At 32.3% G+C, this 23,221-nt stretch overlaps 1 protein-coding gene across 1 annotated transcript in view; it reads left to right on the top strand.

Moving 5' to 3' along the window:
- Window positions 1–23,221, top strand: part of Diaph2 (diaphanous related formin 2) — a 555,303-nt gene that overhangs the window by 214,077 nt on the left and 318,005 nt on the right. Inside the window, exons 15-17 of the mRNA XM_031375373.1 lie at window positions 2,884–2,988; window positions 7,736–8,053; window positions 8,878–8,992. Of these exons, the coding sequence (XP_031231233.1) occupies window positions 2,884–2,988; window positions 7,736–8,053; window positions 8,878–8,992 (538 nt within the window). The remainder of the gene's footprint in view (window positions 1–2,883; window positions 2,989–7,735; window positions 8,054–8,877; window positions 8,993–23,221) is intronic.

Consider the following 23,221-nt stretch of genomic DNA (forward strand, 5'->3'; position numbering starts at 1 on the left):
ATTCTGAATGGTGTGAGGTGGAATCTCAGGGTTGTTTTGATTTGCATTTCCCTGATGAGTAAGGATGTGGTCACAACCTCTCCAGCATCTGCTGTCACTGGTGATGAAATTTTATGGTTCGAATCGTTTGATAGAATGCTTGTTAGGCATGTATCTCTCTTTTTTATTGGTTTGAGATAATATTAAAACAAAAGCCTGGGAAAAATCTGTACAGCCATCTGACAGGAAGACTAGAGCTTAATTTGCTAACTCTTTTGGAATTATGACTTAGCTTGGAAATTAGATCGTCACTTTTGCTATAACGCTGAAAATATTAAAGTTACTTTTGGCCAATTGAAGAAATATTTTTGCTCTTTCTTGCTTTAGAATAGATATTACTAGGTTTAGTTGAGCACAATGAGATTGTGTGAAGCTGTCATCGGTTAAGTGTGTATTTTTGTGTAATAGAATTTTATTAAACTTTCTTTATAAATAAAATGTATTAAATTTCCATTGAATGTCATAGAATCTCTTTAAATTTGGCTAGAGTGTCAAACTGGAGCATATTGGGATGACCTACTTTAGTAATTTCTTGTAATTACACAAGTTATCCTGAAGTCATAAGGAAATAGAGTAATGATTGCTTACCATGTTAATTGCCAATATTTACAATGGATATGTGGCATTGACCTAGTCATTACCTATATCCATTGTCTTCTGTGTTACCTTAAACATAAAATAGGGTTTTTTTTTACTATGTCTTTAGAGTTTTGATATTTGTATTACATGTCTTGATAATATTTACCCCCTAGTTATCCAAAATGTTAGACAGTAGTTATAAGATCCAATCTCAGCATTTCTACTACTTCCCTTTGACTCTAAGCAAGCAACTAATTCTCTTTGGATTGTGCTCTTTTCATAATTAAAAAGGGATTCTAAGATTAGGAAATTGGAAAAAAGACCTCTTCTACTTTTCATAATTAGGTTTGTATCATTTCTATTCTGCATAGTTACATTTAACATACTACTAAATTAAGAGCCAAAAAATGTGTGCTTGTGCAGATAGTATATTTGAAAATCTCTATACGAGAAACTAACTTTGAATAGAGTTATGATTATCAGTTGAGGGTTATCATATTGATTGAATAAAATCATATTGAAGGAATTCTGTCTTTGTTCTAGTATTTTTATGTTATTCATTTGTTTTGATTTTGGAGACTGAGTTATAAGTGTGTCCCCCTTCTTGTCCTAAAACTCACTATTCCAGGCTATCTTTGAACTTGCATTGATCCCACTGTCTTTGCCTCCTGGTTATGAGGGTATGGACATTATTATGTCTGCCTAAGATCTCCATCTTCTCAGTGAAGTACGAAAAGACAATCTCTGAAAGAGCTGTTGATCTTTCCCCTTATATATTTATTGTCGTTTTGGAATTTATTTATATTAGCAATTTTTTTACCAGCGTGTATAAGGCATTTTCTAAGTACAAAACCAGGCATGAATCAAATCATAACTAAGCAGTGTTTCAGGTTTGATGTAAAAATGTCATCCAGTCTACCCAGACATGTTGTTTTTCAACTTACCAGAATAACATTTTATAATAATTTCCTAAAGCCATATCTAGTAGGAAGATGGATATATATTAATAGAGAATGTGTTGCCCTATCATTTCTTATACCTTAAGTACAGTTCTGGGTTATAAGATATATCACTTTTAGAAACAGAAATATTATTGTTGGGATAATCTATACAAATGTAAAATGACGAGTTGACATTCACAATAGAAAGAAAATAAAAATTTTTGTAGCAAATCCTATATGGTTTTCACTGTAAATATGACTCTAACTTGTATCTGCTTAGAATAATCCTTGAGGTAGGAGCTTGGACACAGTGTAGTAAATGTACATATACCTTTTGTAGAGTTGGGGTCTTTAGTACCCCATATTTTTACTTCCCATTTTCTTTTCATCTCTCTTTTCTTCCCTTCCTCATGTATGTATATATATATATATATATATATATATATATATATATATATATATATATATATATATATATATATATATATACATGTATGTATGTATGCATGCATGCATGTATTTAATTATTTCTTTGATTTGGGTTCTCTCTCTTTTTCTCTCTTTTTCTCTCTCTTTTTCTCTCTCTCTTCCTGCCACCCCATTCTGTACACTTGCCGGTATGTGTTTGCACATGTACATCAGTGAGAGAACAACTTGGAGGATTCAGTTTTCCCTGGCTATTTTATGTGATTCAGGGATTATATCAGAGTTATACCCTTGCACTTCTACACTCAGAACCATCTTTACTCACCTCATTTTCCTCTCTTGTGTTGTTTTTGTTAACCATCTGATATAGACTAGAACTCCAGTGTATATCATTGTACTATCAGATATTATGAAGTACTGCTTTTTTGGATGCTAGGCAATGGAGATTATGGCATCAATAATCTCCCAGTCTAATTCATGTTAATATACATAGTTCTTATCATTGTGAAAACCCAATCTTTTTAAAGATTAAATGTTTAGAATTCATAAATGCATTCCATATTTCACTTTCTGACTAAACTTAAAAGAATGGTGGCAAATCTTTAATAAACATTATTTATTCTACCATTGAATTTCTTATAACAAGCTATTTTCCATTACATGTGAAGAGAGACTTCATAGTCCATCTATTTTTTCCTTTTTTTTCTTTTTAAAAGGAGACTTATACCTATGAGACTTAATCCTATGTGGATACTTATTTGTCAGAACAATAATTAAATATCTTTCAGAGTATCACTCTGAACTCACCAAAGCAAAAACTGTTCCACGTATTTACTGTGTAATGTTTAAATCTTCCTTAAACACATATTAGTAACTGCGTTCATGTTGGTCATTGCAGTTCGATGAAGAATTCACAGCTCGTCAGGAAGCTCAAGCAGAGCTTCAGAAAAGAGATGAAAAAATCAAAGAACTGGAAACAGAAATCCAGCAACTTCGAGCCCAGGTAATGAAGCAAAATGTTGACTTGACGTCACAATGAATTTGGTGGTAGAAAACTATCTTGTTAGTCAAAAGGAAAAAATGTGATCAGAAACAGACCTTTAGGTTGTTGTTCACAGTTTCACATTTTAGTTGAAATAAGTACAGATTTGATTTTTTCAGGACAGTAAATCATTTTAATGTTTGGAAATAAATAAGGCTTCATTTGCTCAAACTGCCCTGAATATTTTTACCAGAATATATTATATAAGCCAGACTGTTTGTGACATGAAATTTTCATGATGATGTGAAAAATTGTGTGCATAGTATTTTCTTTCAAAAAGAATATAGAAATGCTCATGAATTTGAATTATCCAAAAGGCTTCTTGAGATCTTTAAATCAAGACTATCTTTAATTCAAAAATACCTCTTAATGAAGAGGTCTATACTTTAGGATTACATATAACCCCAACACATGTTGTGGCGTAAAAGAACAATATGGACTTTAAGAAGGTGCCTTTAAATACTTAATGTCTAGGAGGTGGTAGATGATTGACTATATCTCTTTCTAATATTATGGTGAGGAATTACTTCCAAAGTCCCTGGTAAACTACAAAGTTACGCAAGGTGGTACCTTTTTACCCACAGCCCGTATATCATTTATGTTTACTATTTAAGTCTTTGTTTTTTTTTCTTCCAGTATTATGCTACTGCTGTCTGAGAACTAGATTGCTCTTATTTCCTCATTCCCCAATGGTGAGGTATCTCTGTGTTCTCTCTGCCCTTGGCAGTTTTCTCTGCTTTGTATTTCTTTGCACAAATGTCCCACTCAGTTTCATATGTTCATATATCACCTTTTAGTAGGTGTCAAGGCTTTTGAGTCTATCTTATATTTGCAGCTGTCCCCATAGGCAAGTCTTTTGTATTGAAATCAAACTCAATGTTTTTGATCTTTTCTATTTCCTTAAACCAGCTCAGTCTCCATTTTTATTTGTTTTAAAATTTACCACTATTTTCTTAACACAAAAGTTTGCTTTTTTTGCTTGACCTTTTCCTGACAAAGGATGTTAGTTCTTGTTTTATTTAAATTCTTCCAGTGACTTTTTCACCTCTTCATCAAACCACGCTCCTTTCAGGTCTACTTCCCTTACATTTTCTCCAAGCTATTTTAATTGTCTCCTATTTTTTGCTTCCTGCCTATAGTTTTTTCCTCCTAAAGTTCATGTCTTAGATCAATGGAGAATTAATCCTCATAGAACATTGTTCCAGTTATTATTACTGAAGAATTTATTGTGCACAGTGCTTGCCTGTTGCATCGGGGATTAAAGAAAACCTCATCAGAAATATTAAAGCCTCCTGGCATAGGCTGCCTTATAATTTCCTCCCATTGCAGCCCAGCCTTACTGCTCTCTTCACTACAACAAACTCTGAGGCTGTTAAATCTCCTTTCCTGCCATTAGATCTGGAACTGCATTCTGCCAAGTTTATCACATACTGGTTATACATATATTAATGATTTTCACAAAGTGTTCCATAGTCTACTAACATAAAGGATTCGGCAATTTGCAAAGCGTAGTATCGTATTAAATAGTGTGAGATATCCTACACTGAAGTAACCCTCTAGCTCATGCCCTTCCTTAACTCATTTGACCACCGTATCTTTTGTTGGTTTCATTTTTATTTTGGAGACAGGGACTCAATTTCTAGCCCTGTCTAGCCTGAAACTCGGTGTCTAGTCCAAGCTGGCCTTGTACTCACAGAAAGTCATCTGCATCTGTCTCCTGAGTGCTAGTATTAGAGGGATGTATTACCTTGCTTGCCTGTGTACAGTACCTTCTATGGTTGTTTTGTGTCTGTCAGAAAGGCCACCTTATGCCAGGTAGTGGTAGCACACGCCTTTAATCCCAAACTTGGAGGGCAGAGGCAGGCGGGTTTCTGAGTTCGAGGTCAGCCTGGTCTACAGAGTGAGTTCTAGGACAACCAGGGCTACACAGAGAAACCCTGTCTTGAAAAAAAAAAGAAGAAAGGAAAGAAAGAAAGAAAAAAAGGAAGGAAGAAAGAAAGGAAGAAAGAAAGGGAGGAAGGAACAAAAAAGGAAGAAAAGCCACCTTATGTTAACACTCATCTCATCTTGATGAAGCTTTTCTTTGTTTCTTCTTCATCCTCATCCTCTCTCTTTTTCCCCCTCTTCCTCTTCCTTTTGCTCCTTTTCTTCTTCTTTTTCTTGAGACACCCTCTCACTCTTCAATGCAGGCTGGTGGGAAACTTTCTGTGTAGACCAGATTGTGCTGTCATGCCCTAACAAGCTGTAGCAACTGCTGTACTGCATTTAATTCCAGTCTGATTGTTTGACTCCTATTTATTAAATGAAGAAAGAAGTGACTAATATGAATTGATACTGAGAGGCTTCAGATTTGCCAATATTTACTTGAGTTAAAAGCCTATGCACTTGTACTTTATTTTAGGTCCATTTATATGGTGATCAGTACTCCTAATCTGTACAAGTCTTCATGACTTCAAGGAATTTGTGGTTGTGATTCTACACATGACTTATATCTAATAGAGGGAAAATATTGACTGCTGTTTAAAATGTTTATTGAATATTTACATTTCACCTCTGCATTATTTTTTTTAGTGAAAAGAGGAAACATAGATTGTATATCACAAGTATTCAAAATAAACTTCATTTTCCAAAATACTTGTCGAATTAAGTACTAAGTTTCTAAGATTGAATTTTTTAAAAATAATTTCATTAATCTTACATAAGAGTAAAAATCAGGCTTTTACAAGTTGGTGCAATTACTCAAGATTTCTAGAAAGGATTTCATTCCAGAAGTGGCTAACCATTTTTGAATATACAAATATATGTACATGTATTTATATGTGAACATATAAGCATGAATATGTATACATTTGAATAAAATTAGTTCAATACTAGTTAACATTTTAAAGGATATATTTCTGCAATCATATCTAAGTATACATGAAAACTTTAAAGCATATTTATAAATAAAATTATTTAAATTGTTTATCCATATTTTAGTTAATGTTTTTTATTCTGAAAGATACTTAATAATTTACCTGGGACAGGAAATTGTCCAAGTAGAAATTTTATATTAGCCAAGATAAAAGGACTTCTTCCTGCTAAAAAAATGTATTCACCATACCATGAAATTTTAATTAATGAAATGTAATATTTCGATTTACAAAAATGTCTGCTGAATGGTACTAGTTTCTTTGAAATATTTTCATGTTCATTTTGTAAAGGGAACCATTGTGATCAGTGATGTTTTACAGTTTATTTAATCCTTAGAAATTAATGTGGGATGTAGTGTTATCTTCCTGTAATCAATTGCCGTTAGAGGACAAACATGAAGTTACTTTCTGACAGTTAAAAGAAGTTATTCTCCACTTATGAATCCTGTGTATGGTGAACTAATTCTCATGGTAAATGACACTTTCATTAAGAGAGCAGAGCAGAAAGAGAACCATATTCAAATATAAATCCTCATTGTTTTTTTTATTTTATTTTTTTTGCTTTTGAAACTTTCATTTTGTCTATTGATTAAATAAAAAACAATAAAATCCAATCAGAATTTGAACTTAACAGTTAAGACCCTAAAATATCTTCACCACTATCTACGATATTCATACTTCTGTACAAGCCTACCTAAAGTTAGAAACACACAGCTTCAGGGAGAGTTCATAACTTTCCATTGTATCTTTTTTTTTTATTGGTTATTTTACCTACTTACATTTCAAATGTTGCCCCTCTTCCCTTGTTTCCCCTCTGCAAAACCTCCACATGATCTCCCCTCCCTCCCATTTGCCTCTAAGAGGGTACCCTCCCCCCTACACACACACACACTGGAAGGACTGAAGGAACTGAAGGGGATTGAAACACCATAGGAAGGACAACAAAATCAACTAATGGACCCTACCCCAGAGCTCCCAGGGCCTAAACCACCAACCAAAGAATACACATGGATGGGTCCATGGCTCCAGCAGCGTATGTAGCAGAGGATTGCTTTATCTGAAAGCCTCTTGTTTTACCCTATGGTATCTTTGATTTATCTGTCTGTCCATCAATCAGTCCATCCATCCATTTGTTTGTGTGTCTATTTATTTATTTATATTTTGGACTGAGGATCAAACCTAATGTTTCCCCATGTAATGTATGAACTCTAGTAAATGAGCTATATTCTCAGCCTTCATTTAAGTTTTTTTGCATTCATTTTCCTCATCTTAAGCATTGATGTAAAGATGGCATCAAATGTCCTATTTACACTACAAGGTTATAAGGACAAAAAGGAATGATAGATGTAAAATGTTGATATGCTTATATTGATATGCAAATGGATGGTACTTAGGATTAATCATTAGTATTTGAAGACAGATAAATTAGTGGTGCTGTGAAATACTTCCTATAAGACTAATTGACACCCAAGGGATTTGAAACCATGACCTTGTCATACTTTATTCCAACTTTAATCATCTAGGCTAACAATTCCATGCCATATGCTATACTGTTTTGCCTTGATTTATAGTGGAAGGTATTGTTTCATTTTGTTAGACTTTTCCCCTCAAATTGTAGAAACTGCATACTTTTCTTCTCTTAATATATTAGTAGAAATAGTCATTATCTGACTTATACAGTGTATGTCAAAAAATCTTCACTCTAGGTTCTGACAAACTGGATAATCTGGAAAGCTTAAGTATATGTATACTTTGTGTTTTCTTTTCTTATGAGCATTAAACTTGTTTTGTTTCAGGGACCTCCATCTGCATTTCCAGGCCCAACTCCACCACCAGGTGCAGGACCATGCTCACTACTGCCTCCTCCTCCAACACCATCTCCACTTGCAGGAGTCGTTCCTCCTCCTCCTCCTCCTCCACCACCACTACCTGGGATGCCTGGCATTCCACCACCACCACCACCAGCAGCACCTTTGCTTGGAGTACCTCCTCCACCACCACCCCCTGAAGGAATTCTTCTTCCTCTACCAGGACCAATTGAGCTACCATATGGAATGAAACAGAAAAAATTATATAAGCCAGAAATATCTATGAAAAGAATCAACTGGTCCAAGGTAAGATATAACTCAACGGCTGTTTTTTTGCTATTTCCATGATTGACAATGTGTGAGAAATGAGTTGCTGTGAGTCAGTATCAGGCGGTGTAAAGATGGTGATTACTGGCATTATTGCTTTTTCCTGTGGGTTTACTATCTTATATTCATCTTGAAATGTGTGACCTAGACAACTTACAAAATACCTTGAAATTATACTATAGAAAATCATATTGAAAAGTATTTGAACTACATGATGAAATGAAAATATCACAGGTTTATCATTGTAAATATTAAGTAATGTCATTTTTGCAATAAAATTGTTTGTTAATATTATGTTGTCTTTGGTATTTTTGTTCTTACAGAATGTTAACGGTTTTGTTCTTTTGATTTTATACTTTAATATTGTGGAGATGACCCAAATAAGTGGGTGGATAAGACAGTTTAGGGAAGAGTAAATGCAATGAATTTCTTGTACATTTATTAAAATTATACAATAAAATTTAATACTTGTTAAAAAATTTTAAAAATAGGTATAAGAATTATATATATGTACATATATATGTGTATATATACATACATACATATATATATGTTGAAGAGAAATATAGTATAGTATGTTGAGGGTCTGTTCATTAGACATTTTCTTATGTACTTTTCTCATTGCCATTGGGTAGCTTTTCTGTATAGCAACAGAATTGTAAGTGTTCCTCCAAACATTTATGAGTGAAATTTTATATATTTGAAATTGATTTAGTGGGGAAATGAACAAAGGCAAGTGAGTGGTCGAAAAATTAAATAGGAAGTCACAACACAAAAACTTATCAGTGTTATTTTTGTGTTAGATTGAGCCTAAGGAATTATCTGAAAACTGTGTTTGGCTAAAACTTAAAGAAGAGAAGTATGAGAATCCAGATCTATTCGCAAAACTGGCCTTGACATTTCCTTCCCAGATGAAAGGTACCTTTTATTTTTACACATTATTAATTCTTGTGCCTGGTGTATCAGAATTCATTTCTTTAGTAAAATGTGCTAAGGAAGTATGAATGCATTGTTTTCTCACAGTAAACAGGGTCAAACATAAATATATTCATGTTTTAGCTACAGTTTTGTTTGTAACCAAAAAAAAATTCTCATTTTAATTTTGCTTTGCATAAATATTATTTAACGTAAAGTATAAATTTTACCATTATTTATTTAATATTCATGGTATATCTAATAAACTTGCCATTTTGCTGAGGAACAAGAGATTAATTTGTAGATTTCCCATGGAACACAAATTTGCATCATGGAACACTAATAATACCTCTGAGCTGTATGAATGATATTGGACTCAGTTTGGTGTGGTAGCACTTACACCTTATTTATTTGAAATTGTGTATTATGTATCATCCTTATTTCCCTTAAAATCTCCTAGTTTTGGTTATAAGCATATGTTCTGGTTAATGTCCAGATATGATCCTCAGAAAATTTGGTTGTGGACTTGACAGTAGAATTTCATTCTTTAAGATCATATCTTTAACATCTTAAGTATGTCCCACGTGGAATTTAATTAATATGTAAGTCTCACTATGAGTCATTGTGGTCTTTTGTATTTTATTTGACCATATTGATTTTAGTAGTTATTACACAAGTGATAATTGAGTCAAATGTAGACATTACATTATGTAAATCAGCCTTTACAACGAATAACGGGGAATATTCTGTCGTCTTTTTTTTTTAAGAGCTATCTTTGCTGTTCATCTGATTCTTTATGATGTCAGTTGGAGAAATAGAATGGTAAAGTGAGTGGGGAGATCTGTGGTGTTTAAAGTGTTCAGAAGAACTTGGAAATTTAAACAATTTTTATTAGTCTTATTTTTTACTCATTTGCTATTGTTTTCTTCCAATTTAAAATTTCTTCAGTAACATTTTATTCATGTATATAACAAAGTATCCACATAGTTGTTTGTTTTAAGATGTGTATAGGAAATATCAATAAGTTTCTTATTTAAACTTATTTCTTACCCTCAAGATATCATATTTTATGTATATAAATATTGTTCAATTTAATAACAAAATTCAAAAGCTGAAATTCTGATATCATATATTTTGGATAATCAGAAACTCAGTCTGTGTTTTTTCTCCAAAACATTTGCCCATGTTATAGATGAAATGTTAAATGTTTGGGTATATAGTTTTTGCCTTTGGCAAGGTGCAGAGAATGAAATTACTCTGTAGCCTAGGTTAGTATGCAGACCAAGATGGCGGTAGAGTTCTGGAAACCATTTAGCTTCCAGATTCAAGCATGAGATACTTGCTGTCCTTTTCTATTTAAAGTGATGTGGAACATTTTTCTTCTGTTCACAGGCCATTTTTAACTATTTTTCCTTGATTTTTCTCACACTTTGTCTTTGAACATTTTTCTGTGGAACACTTTCTGTTGGCTTTTGTGTTGGACCCTACATAAAACCTATTTTATAAAATTACACTTTGCCTGTTTTATACAAATGACTAAGCCTAGATTCTATGTTTTACAAATGAAGATAGTAAGATTAGAAACAGAAGAATAAACTATAAGGTAGACTGGGATGTATGTTCAGTAGTGTGTGTGTGTGTGTGTGTGTGTGTGTAGGGGGGTGATTTCTTTTAAAATAAACCCAGTACAATGTAAGTTATTAATGGTAGTGCAAAGTGTGGCCTACTTGAAAAAAGATGTTGAACAATTGTAATAAAAGCAACTTCCACTGACTGAATTACCTCATCCATAATGCGAATAGACAAATGTTTAACTAGGTAGGAAAATGAAATCAGCTTATATACATTTCAGCACCTGGCATACTCTTGGTATCTAACAGATACTTAATAAATGTTCATTAGGTTTTCACATTTTCTGATCTCATGGTAGGTGTGTATGTGTGTTATTTTTGTTACTGACAATTACTACTAATGTTTGTTTCGAAAGAGAATTTCCTGTCCTTCCTTGTGGTACTCACTAGAGCTAATCAGATACAAAAGAAGTAATTCTTAATGCTCTTGCCAAAACCTAATCAAAACAAAATTATTCAAATTATTCACTGCTGTGAATGTGGTCTCTCTCATTCCCCTTAAGTTTAATTCTTCAAATTTCTCTGTGGCATTACTCCTAGTTTATTAGTTTTGAGTATTTAAGTATGTATAAGGACAGTGAAACCCTTTGGCATCATTAATTTATTTCTGAAGAGGGGGCATTTCAGGATCAGTTAAATATCAAAGAACATCCTGTACATGGATGCAATAGAACAAATTTTAGTGGCCCAACACTGATGCTTTTATTAACCCTCTTAAGTATTGATTATCTTCCTGTTGAAATTCTGAGTTGAAACTCTTTGACATTCACAGTGCCTTGATTCATAATTTGGTCAATAGATGGCAGGCTTAGTAAGACATCAGCAGGAGGCTCTGACTCCAGCAAACATAAGCTGTCCTGCCTTGGCTCTCATAGCTTTAGGGCACCACTTTCTTCTCCATTCTACTGCTCATTGCAGCTCAATCAGCACCATTCTGGAATGAGCCACCAACCCGTTGTTTCTAAGACCTATTTCCAAGGCTGTTAGATTCAGTGTTGCAAAACCTTTTGAGAACTACCCCCTACTGCAAGCCCTTTGGAGAGTGCATGTCTCCATTCTCACTAAATGCACTATAAAGCATTATAAGTCTATATTGTCAAGTGAATGTTTAAAAATTCAAAGTAGCTGAGAGTTGCTAAATAGAACGAAGCTTTAATGTACCAGTTTTAATACCTATAATATTTATATTTATAAATATTTAATATGTGAAAAAATCCATGAAATTATACTTTCTGTATGAATTGCTTATTCTTAGAGTTTTAGGGAAAATAATTTTTAATCTTCCACTAAATGCAGTCTATTTCTATTTTAGAAGAGGATTATCTCCTTTTATTTAACTAGTTTGTAAAATACCTAGTATGTGCACAGAAAAGAACTGATTATTGTTTCTTCACTGCAGCAGAAAGCTAACTCATAGTTTATTGACTGAGGTAGAGAGATTACCATATTTTGTCAAGTTGGAGTAAATGTTAGAATACTGAACATTTATTCAAAAGCTGTCAGATCATAGAATATAGCTAATGTAAAATTGGAATAAAATGAATAATACAGGGGTGGTGCTATGAACATTTTAGTACAGTTTCAATAGGCAAAGATGGAAAGAAGTCATTATGGATAGGGAATAACATTAGCAAAATATTAAAAATTTAGATGTCTGAAACCTAACTGAATTTATTGGAACAAAGAACTACTGGTGAATTTTGTAACACCCAGGGTCAGAATAGACTCATATGAATAGCAATCTTTTTTATGCCAAGCATATACACAAAACCAGAAATGAGGTGGCTTATCACATGTAGACATTTGCCTTGTTTGACCATTCTGTGATCAAAGCTTGATTCTTTGTTATTGGTGTGGATTCAGCTAGTTACTATATATATATATATATATATATATATATATATATATATATATATATATATATATATATATATTAGGTTGAACTGGAATTTTAGAGCCAGCATCAAGCCTCTGGTCTCCTATTAACTTAACAGTGGAGAGATGTGCATACTGTGCTGAAAGCACATGCAGCAGCTGTTGGCTTTGGAGTGAGGAGACTTGGTGAGAACTTCACAGTGAAGAATATAGGTTTGCTCCATTTACATTAATGTGAGCAGGACCATTTACTATAAAGCTTGAATTTAGGCTTGGACATTTGCTCAAAATAAGAATTCTTGTGAAATATAGAAATGAAAACATTAGTTTATAAACAGTCTTGCCAGATTTGGATAGAAATTCTTATTCTATCCCCAATTTGCTTTTATAGCATTGTTAATAACTAATAGAAAAGGTCATACAAAAATTATGAAATGTATATATCACTCCTCTTCCTAGAGGATGGGTCTTCTGGGGACAGATTCCTTTTCATTTCCTGATTGATATTTTCAGTGAGAATCTTAATTCATGATCCCTATTTCTTTGAGTGATGGACCTTGCATATTGTGAATAAATATCACTAGCTTGGGCAATGTACAGTGATATCCTTGAATAGTATGAATTCTTTTATCATCTGTAAGCACTTTCCTAGTTTTTAAATCCTGCATTTTCTTTATTAGGACATTTATGGTCTTATAGGCCACCATATTGTTGTGACACAAAATGTAATTCAACATGTTATCTATATTAAGGAAGTATAAATATTACACACATATATAAGTATTATATGAACAGGAGATCATCTGCAGAAGTTTTTTAGACTGCTGGAGTATTTAGAATATACATATCTGTAACTATTGGAATTTGTATGTTTTCTAGTTATATTTTATTCAATTAGATATTTGGAGATAATATAACCATTCAGACTTTAATAATAGTGTTATTTTGCCTTTACAAAACTGCAGCAATTATAGATAATAATATTATATAAGAGTTAAAGTAATGATTGTTAATATTAACTAAAACTGAAATAATAATGAAATGTGTAGCTTATAACTGGAAATTCTAATTAGTATTTCTAGGGTTCTCTAGAGGCTTTAGGAAGAACAAAGATAGTGTGTGTTTGGAAGTTGTAAGCAATTTCTTTGGTTTTAATGTTGCTTGGAGGTAATATAAGAAATAAACATAAGAGGTTAATAAAACAGCTTTGTCAATAACATATTTTTATAATGCTGCTTAGGTTTAATAATAAAATGAGGTTTTATAAATATTTTAAGTACCAATAAAGTTCACTTTCAATACTTGAAATATCATATTTTGGTAGAACATAGTTTGATGTGTGTACAATTATTTAGTTTTCTTCTAAAAGACATTTTAAATTGAATTTTTAAATTCGAATTTGGTGGCTAGCCCTGAGAATATTTAATGTTGCTTTATTTCTTAACACTTTTCTATATTTATTGAAGAAATGAAAAGATAAAAGAATTGTAAAATCTAATTTATGTTCATTTTCATAATACAGAAAATGGTCCAATTGGCTTTACAATAATGAGCTGTCAGTCTCACCGTGTACACACTTAATACAGTGGGGTTAATGCGTCTACAGAGTAATGGTGTCCTAACAAACAATTTGTCATCATAATGACACACATTTCTTCTAGTTCTGGAGATGAGAAATTCACTGCAGGTTGTAGAGGATGCCTTCACATGTTTCCTTACGTGGTGGAAGGTCTAAGATTTCTTTCTAGTGTCTTTTCATATCAGATGCTACATCTCTAGTACCATCTCCTTGAATCTTAGATTTTAACATGTGGATTTTAGGGGAACATTATCAACATTAACATTCAGTCCTTTTAAAATTCTGTCTTTAACCCATTACTTTATTATATATTCATTCTTTAGGTTTCTTTAATTTGATTATCATTGTTATCTTAGCACTGTTCCCCCATTATTAACACACTAGGAATTTCAATAGGATGACATGCACATTTTTTTAAAACTGGCATTTTCAGCATAAGATTATGGATTTTAGACAGAGATTCTGTCATTTTTTAGAGTGACGTTGAGATAGACTAACTTCTGCATTCTACACAAGGGGGTTTTAAAATAGCTAACCTTACACAATATAGATTTTAATACTTCTGGTATTAACACCATCACTACAATGACTACCAGTAATAACAGGAATCATTATAACAAAAGAATGATAATATAACATCTCATATATCTCAATAGCCGTGGTTTTGTGAATCCATATTTTATTTAGTCATCATTTCAACTCTATATGGTTTATTGTTTTATAGGAATATGTCTTGATTTTGTAGGTAGAAAGTGAGAAGAATGTGATTTTGAACCAAGGTTTGTTGTTAATGACTTCACTATGTTAGAGCAATGAGTTTTAATGACTTTTCTGACCTTAGTAAATTGTACATTTTGTTGAATAGGTTAACAGAGCTCTTTTTCACACAGTTAATGATGTAGTACCTTTATATTGTATTATCTTGTGAAATGTGTCATCCTATTTCTCTAGCACTAAAGGCACTTCTTCAGAGCAGGAACCAGTGGTAGCAAGTGATAAATTATTCTCTGAAGAAAATGAATGTATTTTTCCTATGACTAAGGGTGTTTTTTTCTTTTGTCATTATTTCCATGGAATAGTCACTGAGAAAATGGTGGGATGATTTTGGCTCTGTTTTTTGTCATTAATGGAAGAATGTAGTTTTGTGGCATTATTTATCCAATGATGCTTTATTAATACACAGTAGATATGTACAGAAAGTAATGAAATTAATTTTTATTCAGAACTTTTAGAGTTAACCTCATATTATAGATGTTTTGCATTGCTTTATTTGCTTTTTGAGCTATGAGCTTGAGAGGCTCTCCCTGGTTTTGGATTCTAAAGAGTGTATGAACAATAATAGGTGTTCTTTTCTAAATATTTGCAAATTAAAACTGTCACTCATTATTCTACCTATATTTGTATTATTTAATAAATTACATTGAATCATGTATAAAATTTAGCAATTCTGTGTGAAGCTCCATGCTTTATATATATTAAGCTTTATATTTATATACATTATATATATTAAATATATATATTTTGATATATATCAAAAATCTTTCTTATCACTGATTAAACACTATAAATCTGCTTACAGCCTCACTGCCTCCATTGTTTTGAAATGTTAATGTGCACATTTATATTTTCAAGAGTTAATGTTTCACCCCATTTGGTGAGATTTAATTTTATATTTTGACATTTGTATTTTAAAGAATCTCCATATATTGTGTTGTAGTATTATAATTTCCTTTAATGTTTTTATTTTTAAAAGTTGCCTTTAATTTGTTTAGCATACACTAATTTGTTTTGGATTTTTTTTTTTTGTTGTTGTTGTTTTTGAGGCAGGGTTTTTTTTTGTGAAGCCTTGGCTGTCCTGGAACTCACTCTGTAGACCAGGCTGGCCTTGAACTCAGAAATCTGCCTGCCTCTGCCTCCCAAGTGCTGGGATTAAAGGAGTGCGCTGCCACCACTGCCTGGCTGTTTTGGATTTTTTATTTTTATTTTGTGTGAATGGGTATTTTACATGAATGTATGTCTGTAAACCAAGTGTATGCACAGGCCAGAAGATGGTCTCATCTCTGGTACTTCCAGGTAGTTGTATTCTGCCATGTGGGTTATTGTTACAGAACCTGGGTCCTCTGGAATAGCAGCTTGCACTTTTAATAATGGAGACGTATTATTATTTCCAATTTAGGTCTAATGTTCTGTCAGGTTACCATGAAATTCATGATCTGCCTTCATTAGCTACTGGCACTGCCACCATTTCTTTATTGGAAGATATTGATTTCTGAGTGTGTGTGTATGTGCATGTATGCTGAATGTACAAATACAACCCCCTCAGTCTGTATATGTCACATGAATGTATATTTGTTCTGGGCTGACCATTTCCTATTGGATAACAAAATGTGGGGCCCTTTGGGGGACACCATAATTTCTCTCTAGTTGTCTGTATTCCTTTGTCTAGTGTTGAATTCCCATGAGCTTAAACCTAGTAAGAATATAGGCATAAAGAGATGTAGCTGACTGAAACAATTTATCCACTAAATTCTTTACAGTGTGTGGAAATATGTCTCTCAATATATAAAACTACTCAAAAAACAGGAAAAAAAAGTATTTGTTACTACCTACCCTTGGTTAAATTTTCCATGCAAAAGTTATCTGTTTTTCTTATAGTAGCAAAAATTAATACTATTATGATTTATCTCTGCATACCAACATCCTTTCCTAATACTCTTTCCATCCATTGACATGAATTTAAGTTTGGTAATTTCTAATTTAAATTACTCTTATAGGAGCTTCAGCAAAATATGTGATGCATTCAAATGGCAAACTTAACTATTGTGAATTATCAATATCTCCTGAATTAGAATGGCTTATTGAGAATTTTTTGTGTCTGGTTTCATGTGATAAGAATAGACTGATAAAACATGTGTTGTTTCCTAGCATGCAATAGCTTATAATAGAAGGCAACTCTGTAACATGTGATGCCATTAGGACATTCACAATTTTCCTATAAAAGAAAAGCTGGTGTGATTAGGTAGCTTTTGTTGCATTAATAGCAACAATAAAGATTCTATCACTGTTCTCCCCAGTCTTACTTAGTCTTTGCTCTTTCAGTGTCAGATGACAGGTCTGCTAATTATTGGCATTTTCATTCTGTTGCGCATGCTCATTTTTTCTTAAGCGCTGACAATTTAAGTGTTTTAATAATTGATTGCATTATCAAATGTTAATATATCTACAAGATAAATGAGAATATGGCTCTAAAACATTTGTGTTATAGCTTTTACACATTCATTTTACTAATAATACAATGTGACAGTTTTTAATCCATTATAGGCCATTATTGAAAACATACAAATGTAGAATTATGGCAATTCCTTAGATAAATTTTTTTTCAGGTACATAGAGCTATATTGTAGTATTTCAGAGTAGGGCAAAGTTTAACTTTGGGATTCTTCAGAATGTTTTTTACTTTCTATTAAAAAGAATTCTAGCCATATTATTTTTCATGTTGACTTACAAATCTAACCCATGAAACTGTGGGGTTTTAGTAGTGTTTTTAGCTAAAAAGTCTCTCATCAAAGAACAAAGCTACCCATGTTATAAATAGGGCATGATGCTGTTTTGATTATATTCATAACAATTTTTAAAGTTGATCATTTCATCTGTTTGTGGTTAATGCTTTTTTATGACAAGTGAAGCTGATGAAAACTAACTGGAACAGAATTGGTGTTCATACTTCAGAACAAAGCTGCCTTATCCATTAAACACTCAATTGATGATCTTGTTGATATTAGTGTAGTATTGAAACTGATTTAAACAATAGGCCACATATACATTGAAAAGATAACTAAAGCTCTTAATTATTTTAAGCAGCCCTTTCTTTCCTCCTTTCTTTCTTTTTTTCTTTCTATCTTTCTTTCTTTCCTTCCTTCCTTCCTTCCTTTCTTTCTTTCTTTCTTTTTGTTTATTTTTTGAGACAAGATTTCTCTGTGTAGTCCTGAAACTCACTCTGTAGACCAGGCTGGCCTCGAACTCAGAAATCCACCTGCCTCTGCCTCCCAAGTGCTGGGATTAAAGGCATGCACCACCACTGACAAGCTTTAAGCAGCTTTTTCTATGGTGCATATCAATGGGTTAATGGTTTACTACTATAATAGCAGTGACTAAGATGAGTTTATTACTGTAGAGCTCTTAAGTTCATTGTTCATGTTTGATTTTTAAATTGTCACATGAATCCCAGGCAGGTCTTGAACTTAATGTTTGGTCAAAATTGACTTTGAATTTTTGATTTCCTGTTTCTCGGTTATTGTAATAGGCCTAAGTAGAGAGATAATAGGCCTGCTCTACCATAACTAGTTCCTGAGAAGCTAGAGGTCAAAGTTGAGACCTGGGCTTCCTATTCCCTAAGCAGACACTCTACCACTTCAGAGAGTTCCCCAATATCGTGGTACATGTATTTTGAACTGATTTTTAAAATTAAGTGTTTACAAAATGCAAGTATATTTATGTATATCACATATGTAAAATCATATGTGATATATTTATATTTGTTATCAGCTCTTTCAGATTCAATAATCTATTAAAATAAAATTACCAGTTTCCTTGGTGAGTAGATTATAATTATGTGCCAGTGTTTATATACTACATGCTATTTACTTGGGAACATGTATTTATAAATTAGTATAATTAGTTTGACTGGACCCTTCTTAGTATGCAGTAATCTAATGTTTGTTTTTTTCTGATCAATATAAATTTTATAAGTAGCTGCAGATAATTTCTCTTTTTATAATTTAGTATTTCTATGAAGTAAGTAGTTGCTCTTCATTAATAAAGTGGATTAAATTTACATCACTTTGTATTTGAAACACAACTGTTTAAGTAATTCTACTTCTATTTTGACATATTTAGCCTATACCAATTTACAATCTCCTAGACTAGGTTAAAAGTATTTATCCCCCAAAATAATTTAAAATTTACCAGCAGAAGGAGAAAAGGGAAAATTGTTATGGATATCCATTTTCAAACAATAATTTTCTTTTGCATCACATACTATGTGAAATCTGATATTTATCACTGAATTGCTTCATGGAAATAGGAATTACTATGGATTTATTCTATATTGGATGTTATTTTAAATTTCATGAATATGGTTTTGTAAATTGTCTTAATTCCACCTCATTGGTTTTTGTAACTTAATTCAATAGTTATATTGTTCATTCAATTACTACTCCTCCAGGTTGGTATCATTAAACTTGTAGTAAATATATGCAAATTACTTCATGAAACTCTAAAACATTTACTTTACTCTCTCAGCAGTGTGTCATCTGTCAGTAGATTAGTGTATAGTCTGTACATACAATATATATGTCATCAAGAAATACATATATGCAATAAAAACACACCTTTTTACCTAAAGATTGAATGTCTAGGATTGTTGGGACTGAATTGATTCATAAGGTGCTTGTTATCTCTGTTGTGAGTACATTACATGTATTCACTCAATTAAACCTCATAAAAAGACATCTTTAAAATATATTTTATTATCTCCATAATGTCATAGGGAGATTGATTCACTCAATATGAATCAACAAAACTGAATTTAAACTTGGTGGTTTTCATTTCCAGACTGCCAGTTTCCAGTGCATTCATATGATGTCAGAAATTTGTAATTGCTATGATAGATCCTGTTTCTATGGACATAAAGCATATATCATAGAAACTATAGTCCTATCCTGTTCATCTGAGACAACAGTCAACTTCACATTTCATACTTTAGCCAGGAATGGCATGAGAGAAGGGAAAGGAAATGCTGTAGATTTTGTTCTGAACTCTAAGACGGCATTTCCAGATGATCCACATTTTTGTATCTGTGAGTTACTTTTGTGTCTGAGCAATATCATTTATTCTTGGGATCTAAGGGTATCTCTTCTCAAACCAGATATTGAAGGTGGCATTTGCAATTTTCGAGGAAGATGAAAAACTTAAACATAAGTTTTGTTGTCTTAATCCCTCCAGTTGAATACACTTGCCAAAAGTCTCTTTAGCATTAACTCCAAGATCCCTTTATATGAAAAGTAAAGATGTTTTCCAAGTTTATTTCAGTTATGTCAAAGGCTGAACATTCTGAACCAGTATTAATCTTTCTTTTGATGTGAATAGAGATAATTACTACCATTCATCTTTCATAAAAGGAGACACTATTTGAGATTATTCTGTCATTAATGTTGTTAAACATTACTGTAAGCTTCCAGCTCATATGACTGCTAGAAATACTTTAATCTTACTACCCAAATTATATTATCATGCTTTATGTAAACATTCATGCATTCCTCACAGTCTTTTGAAGTGTGGGGGTTTGAATAACAAGGTCATTCCAAAACACCTGGCACGAGGTGATTGTTGGCAACTGCCAGTATGCCAGCATGCAATATTGAATGAAAGAAATCAATATGTCACCTTGTCCAAATGCTTTCTTATACTATGTCAAACCGATTACATGTTATAGAAAAGTACAAACCATTTAAATGTTTCAGAAAGCTGAAATTTATAAAACATTGCTGAATTAGTTAATAACACGAAGTTTTACTATTTTTTTTTCATTTCCTATATTAAGAACCCTGATACTATGCAATTCCTCTATTTAAGATCCTCGAATTTGCTGTACTTTCAGATGCCGTGTTAGGGTCCAATTACAGTATTGACTTTAATAATTTTTATTGTCAGCATATTTGTTTGTGTTTTCCATTTAATTATTTATTCTTTTTACATCCTGATCACTGCCTCCAAGTCTCTCCTCACCCAGTCCCTCCTCCCATTCCATCCTCCCTATTCTTCTCTGAAAAGGTGGGGTCCCCTGGGTCCCCATACTGACATATACTTAAATCATCTTAAATTTGAATCATTGTAAACAGGATATAAAAGTGGACACAAGTGGTATCAATAATATACATTTACTTATGTTTATAGATTTTACTGTATGATAATTTAACATTTTACTAATTAGCTGTCAGGATCCAGGTTACTTTGATATGAGTGGAATACACTTCATCCTTGCTATTGATAGCAAGGAAATACATATTAGAACAGTTTGCCATATAGAGTTATTGAGACATTTGAGCTTGTAAAGTGCCTGTTTGTAGAATATCTGAAATTTCTGTATTATTGAGCTCATCATTTGGATCTTTGGAAAGTAATTAAAAATTTCCGTGTTTCATAATATTTTGTACAACAGAAAAGCAGATATAGAACAGATTCGGTAAAAATGTTTCACTGTTAAGCACTTCTCTGAAATATGTGCTTTTAACTCATTTACTTACAGTACTGACATTGGTGAGTGGAATGTCTATAGTATTTGTTCTTGTCAGGTGATATAGACAAGATTGTGAGAAAATAAAAATCTTTGAAATATTAATTTTTTGGATATATAATACTTTATTGTACCAATCTTGTTTTTTATGGATAGTACATTTTAGAAAATGTATTTAATATTAAATACTATTTGTAATGAATAATTCAAGATTTTTAGAAACTAAGTTTATTTGAAGATCAATTGATTTCTATAAGCCTTACAGATAATATCATATGCCTAAATTCAAAGTACCCTTTCAGGCAATTTTTGTGAGATAGGAAAATCTCATTGTTTATCTCACTTCATCAGATACCTGCATAATTAAATTGCTTTAAACTTTATTTCACAGATTTTGGATTGGTAGATTGAAGGATTTTGGGAGGTTTATTTCTTTATATAGTTTCTAATAAGCAATGATAGCCTGTATAGATGCTAACGTGTAATAGAAATGAGATAGCAATACTATTCTAGTACTTCTACCAAGCATTCACTGAGGCTATTGTCTCTGTCTTCTTTGCTCATTCAACAAAAATATATATCAAATTTGTACCATACTACTGCTTTTCCTAGCCTATCTAGCACTCTGCTATATCTGTAGCACCCAGAATAAATAGCTATATCTTCCATAATGGACAAAGACTTTGTTTAACTGGTGGTGCCTTTCTATTAACCTTGTTTATCTTTTAGGCCCTGCTTACTAACTTTGATTCAAGACAAATTTTCAACTCCCTTAAGAAACTTTCTAGAGACAAGTTCATTAGGTTTTGTTTATGTTGTGTACACTGCTTAAATTGTTGTATGATTCCTCAACCATTCCACTCAGTATTACTATGGAAAATATTTTCCAAAGACCTGCTTAGTTATAACTATTGTCATTATTTTAGTGTTTCTGTCTGACTCCTATCATTGCATTTCATTCATATATATATATATATATATATATATGTATATATAATTTAAATTTTGAATTGTAGCTTGGATATATGTATGAATGAAATGCAATAATATATATGTATATATATATGACTATTTGAATTGTAGAATGAAGTTTAGTAAGTGGAATAGAGATGAAAATAGAATAAATAATTAAGTTGAAATAAATACTAATGGGGTAATATGTGAGAGAGACACTTGCTTCCTCAGATGGCTTCCATTTATAAAATTAGTGACTGTTTAAACTAATTATGTTTCCTAGAAATGCATTTTTTACATTCCTTAATAATAATAAGTATATTCATTCTCTGTGCATTCTTAAATTGACAAATAATTTTATTGAGTATTTACTCTGTGCTAGATGCCAGGATTGTCCTTAGAGGATACAGCTGTGATCAATGCCGGTGTGATCTTGGCTTGTTTGGAACTTACAAGATGACAGAAGGAAACATAAATAAACATGTAATTAGATTACTCTGAAATTGTGGTGGGAGGGGCCAGGTGCAATAACTTACCTTTCACCTTAGAAGGAATATCTCTTCATGCCACACACCACTGAACTCCTAAAATTTTCACTGAGGTAGATGGTCCTTGAATTTTGGTTGGATTTATTTCCCATCCTCTGGTACACATATGTGTTACCAGTCCAAAGTGATTGCTACTTCTTGCTCACTTGGTCCAATCAGCATAATGTCATCAATATAGTGCACCAATGTGATATTTTGTGGACGAGACAAATGATCAAGATCTCTTCTAAGTTATGACACAGGGTAGGAGAGTTAATATATCCTTGAGGCAAAACAGTAAAGATATACTGCTGGCCTTGCCAACTGAAAACAAATTGCTTCTGGTGGTCCTTATGGACAGGTACTGAGAAG

This window comes from Mastomys coucha, chromosome X, assembly GCF_008632895.1.
Source record: "Mastomys coucha isolate ucsf_1 chromosome X, UCSF_Mcou_1, whole genome shotgun sequence".
Classification (NCBI taxonomy): Eukaryota; Metazoa; Chordata; class Mammalia; order Rodentia; family Muridae; genus Mastomys; species Mastomys coucha.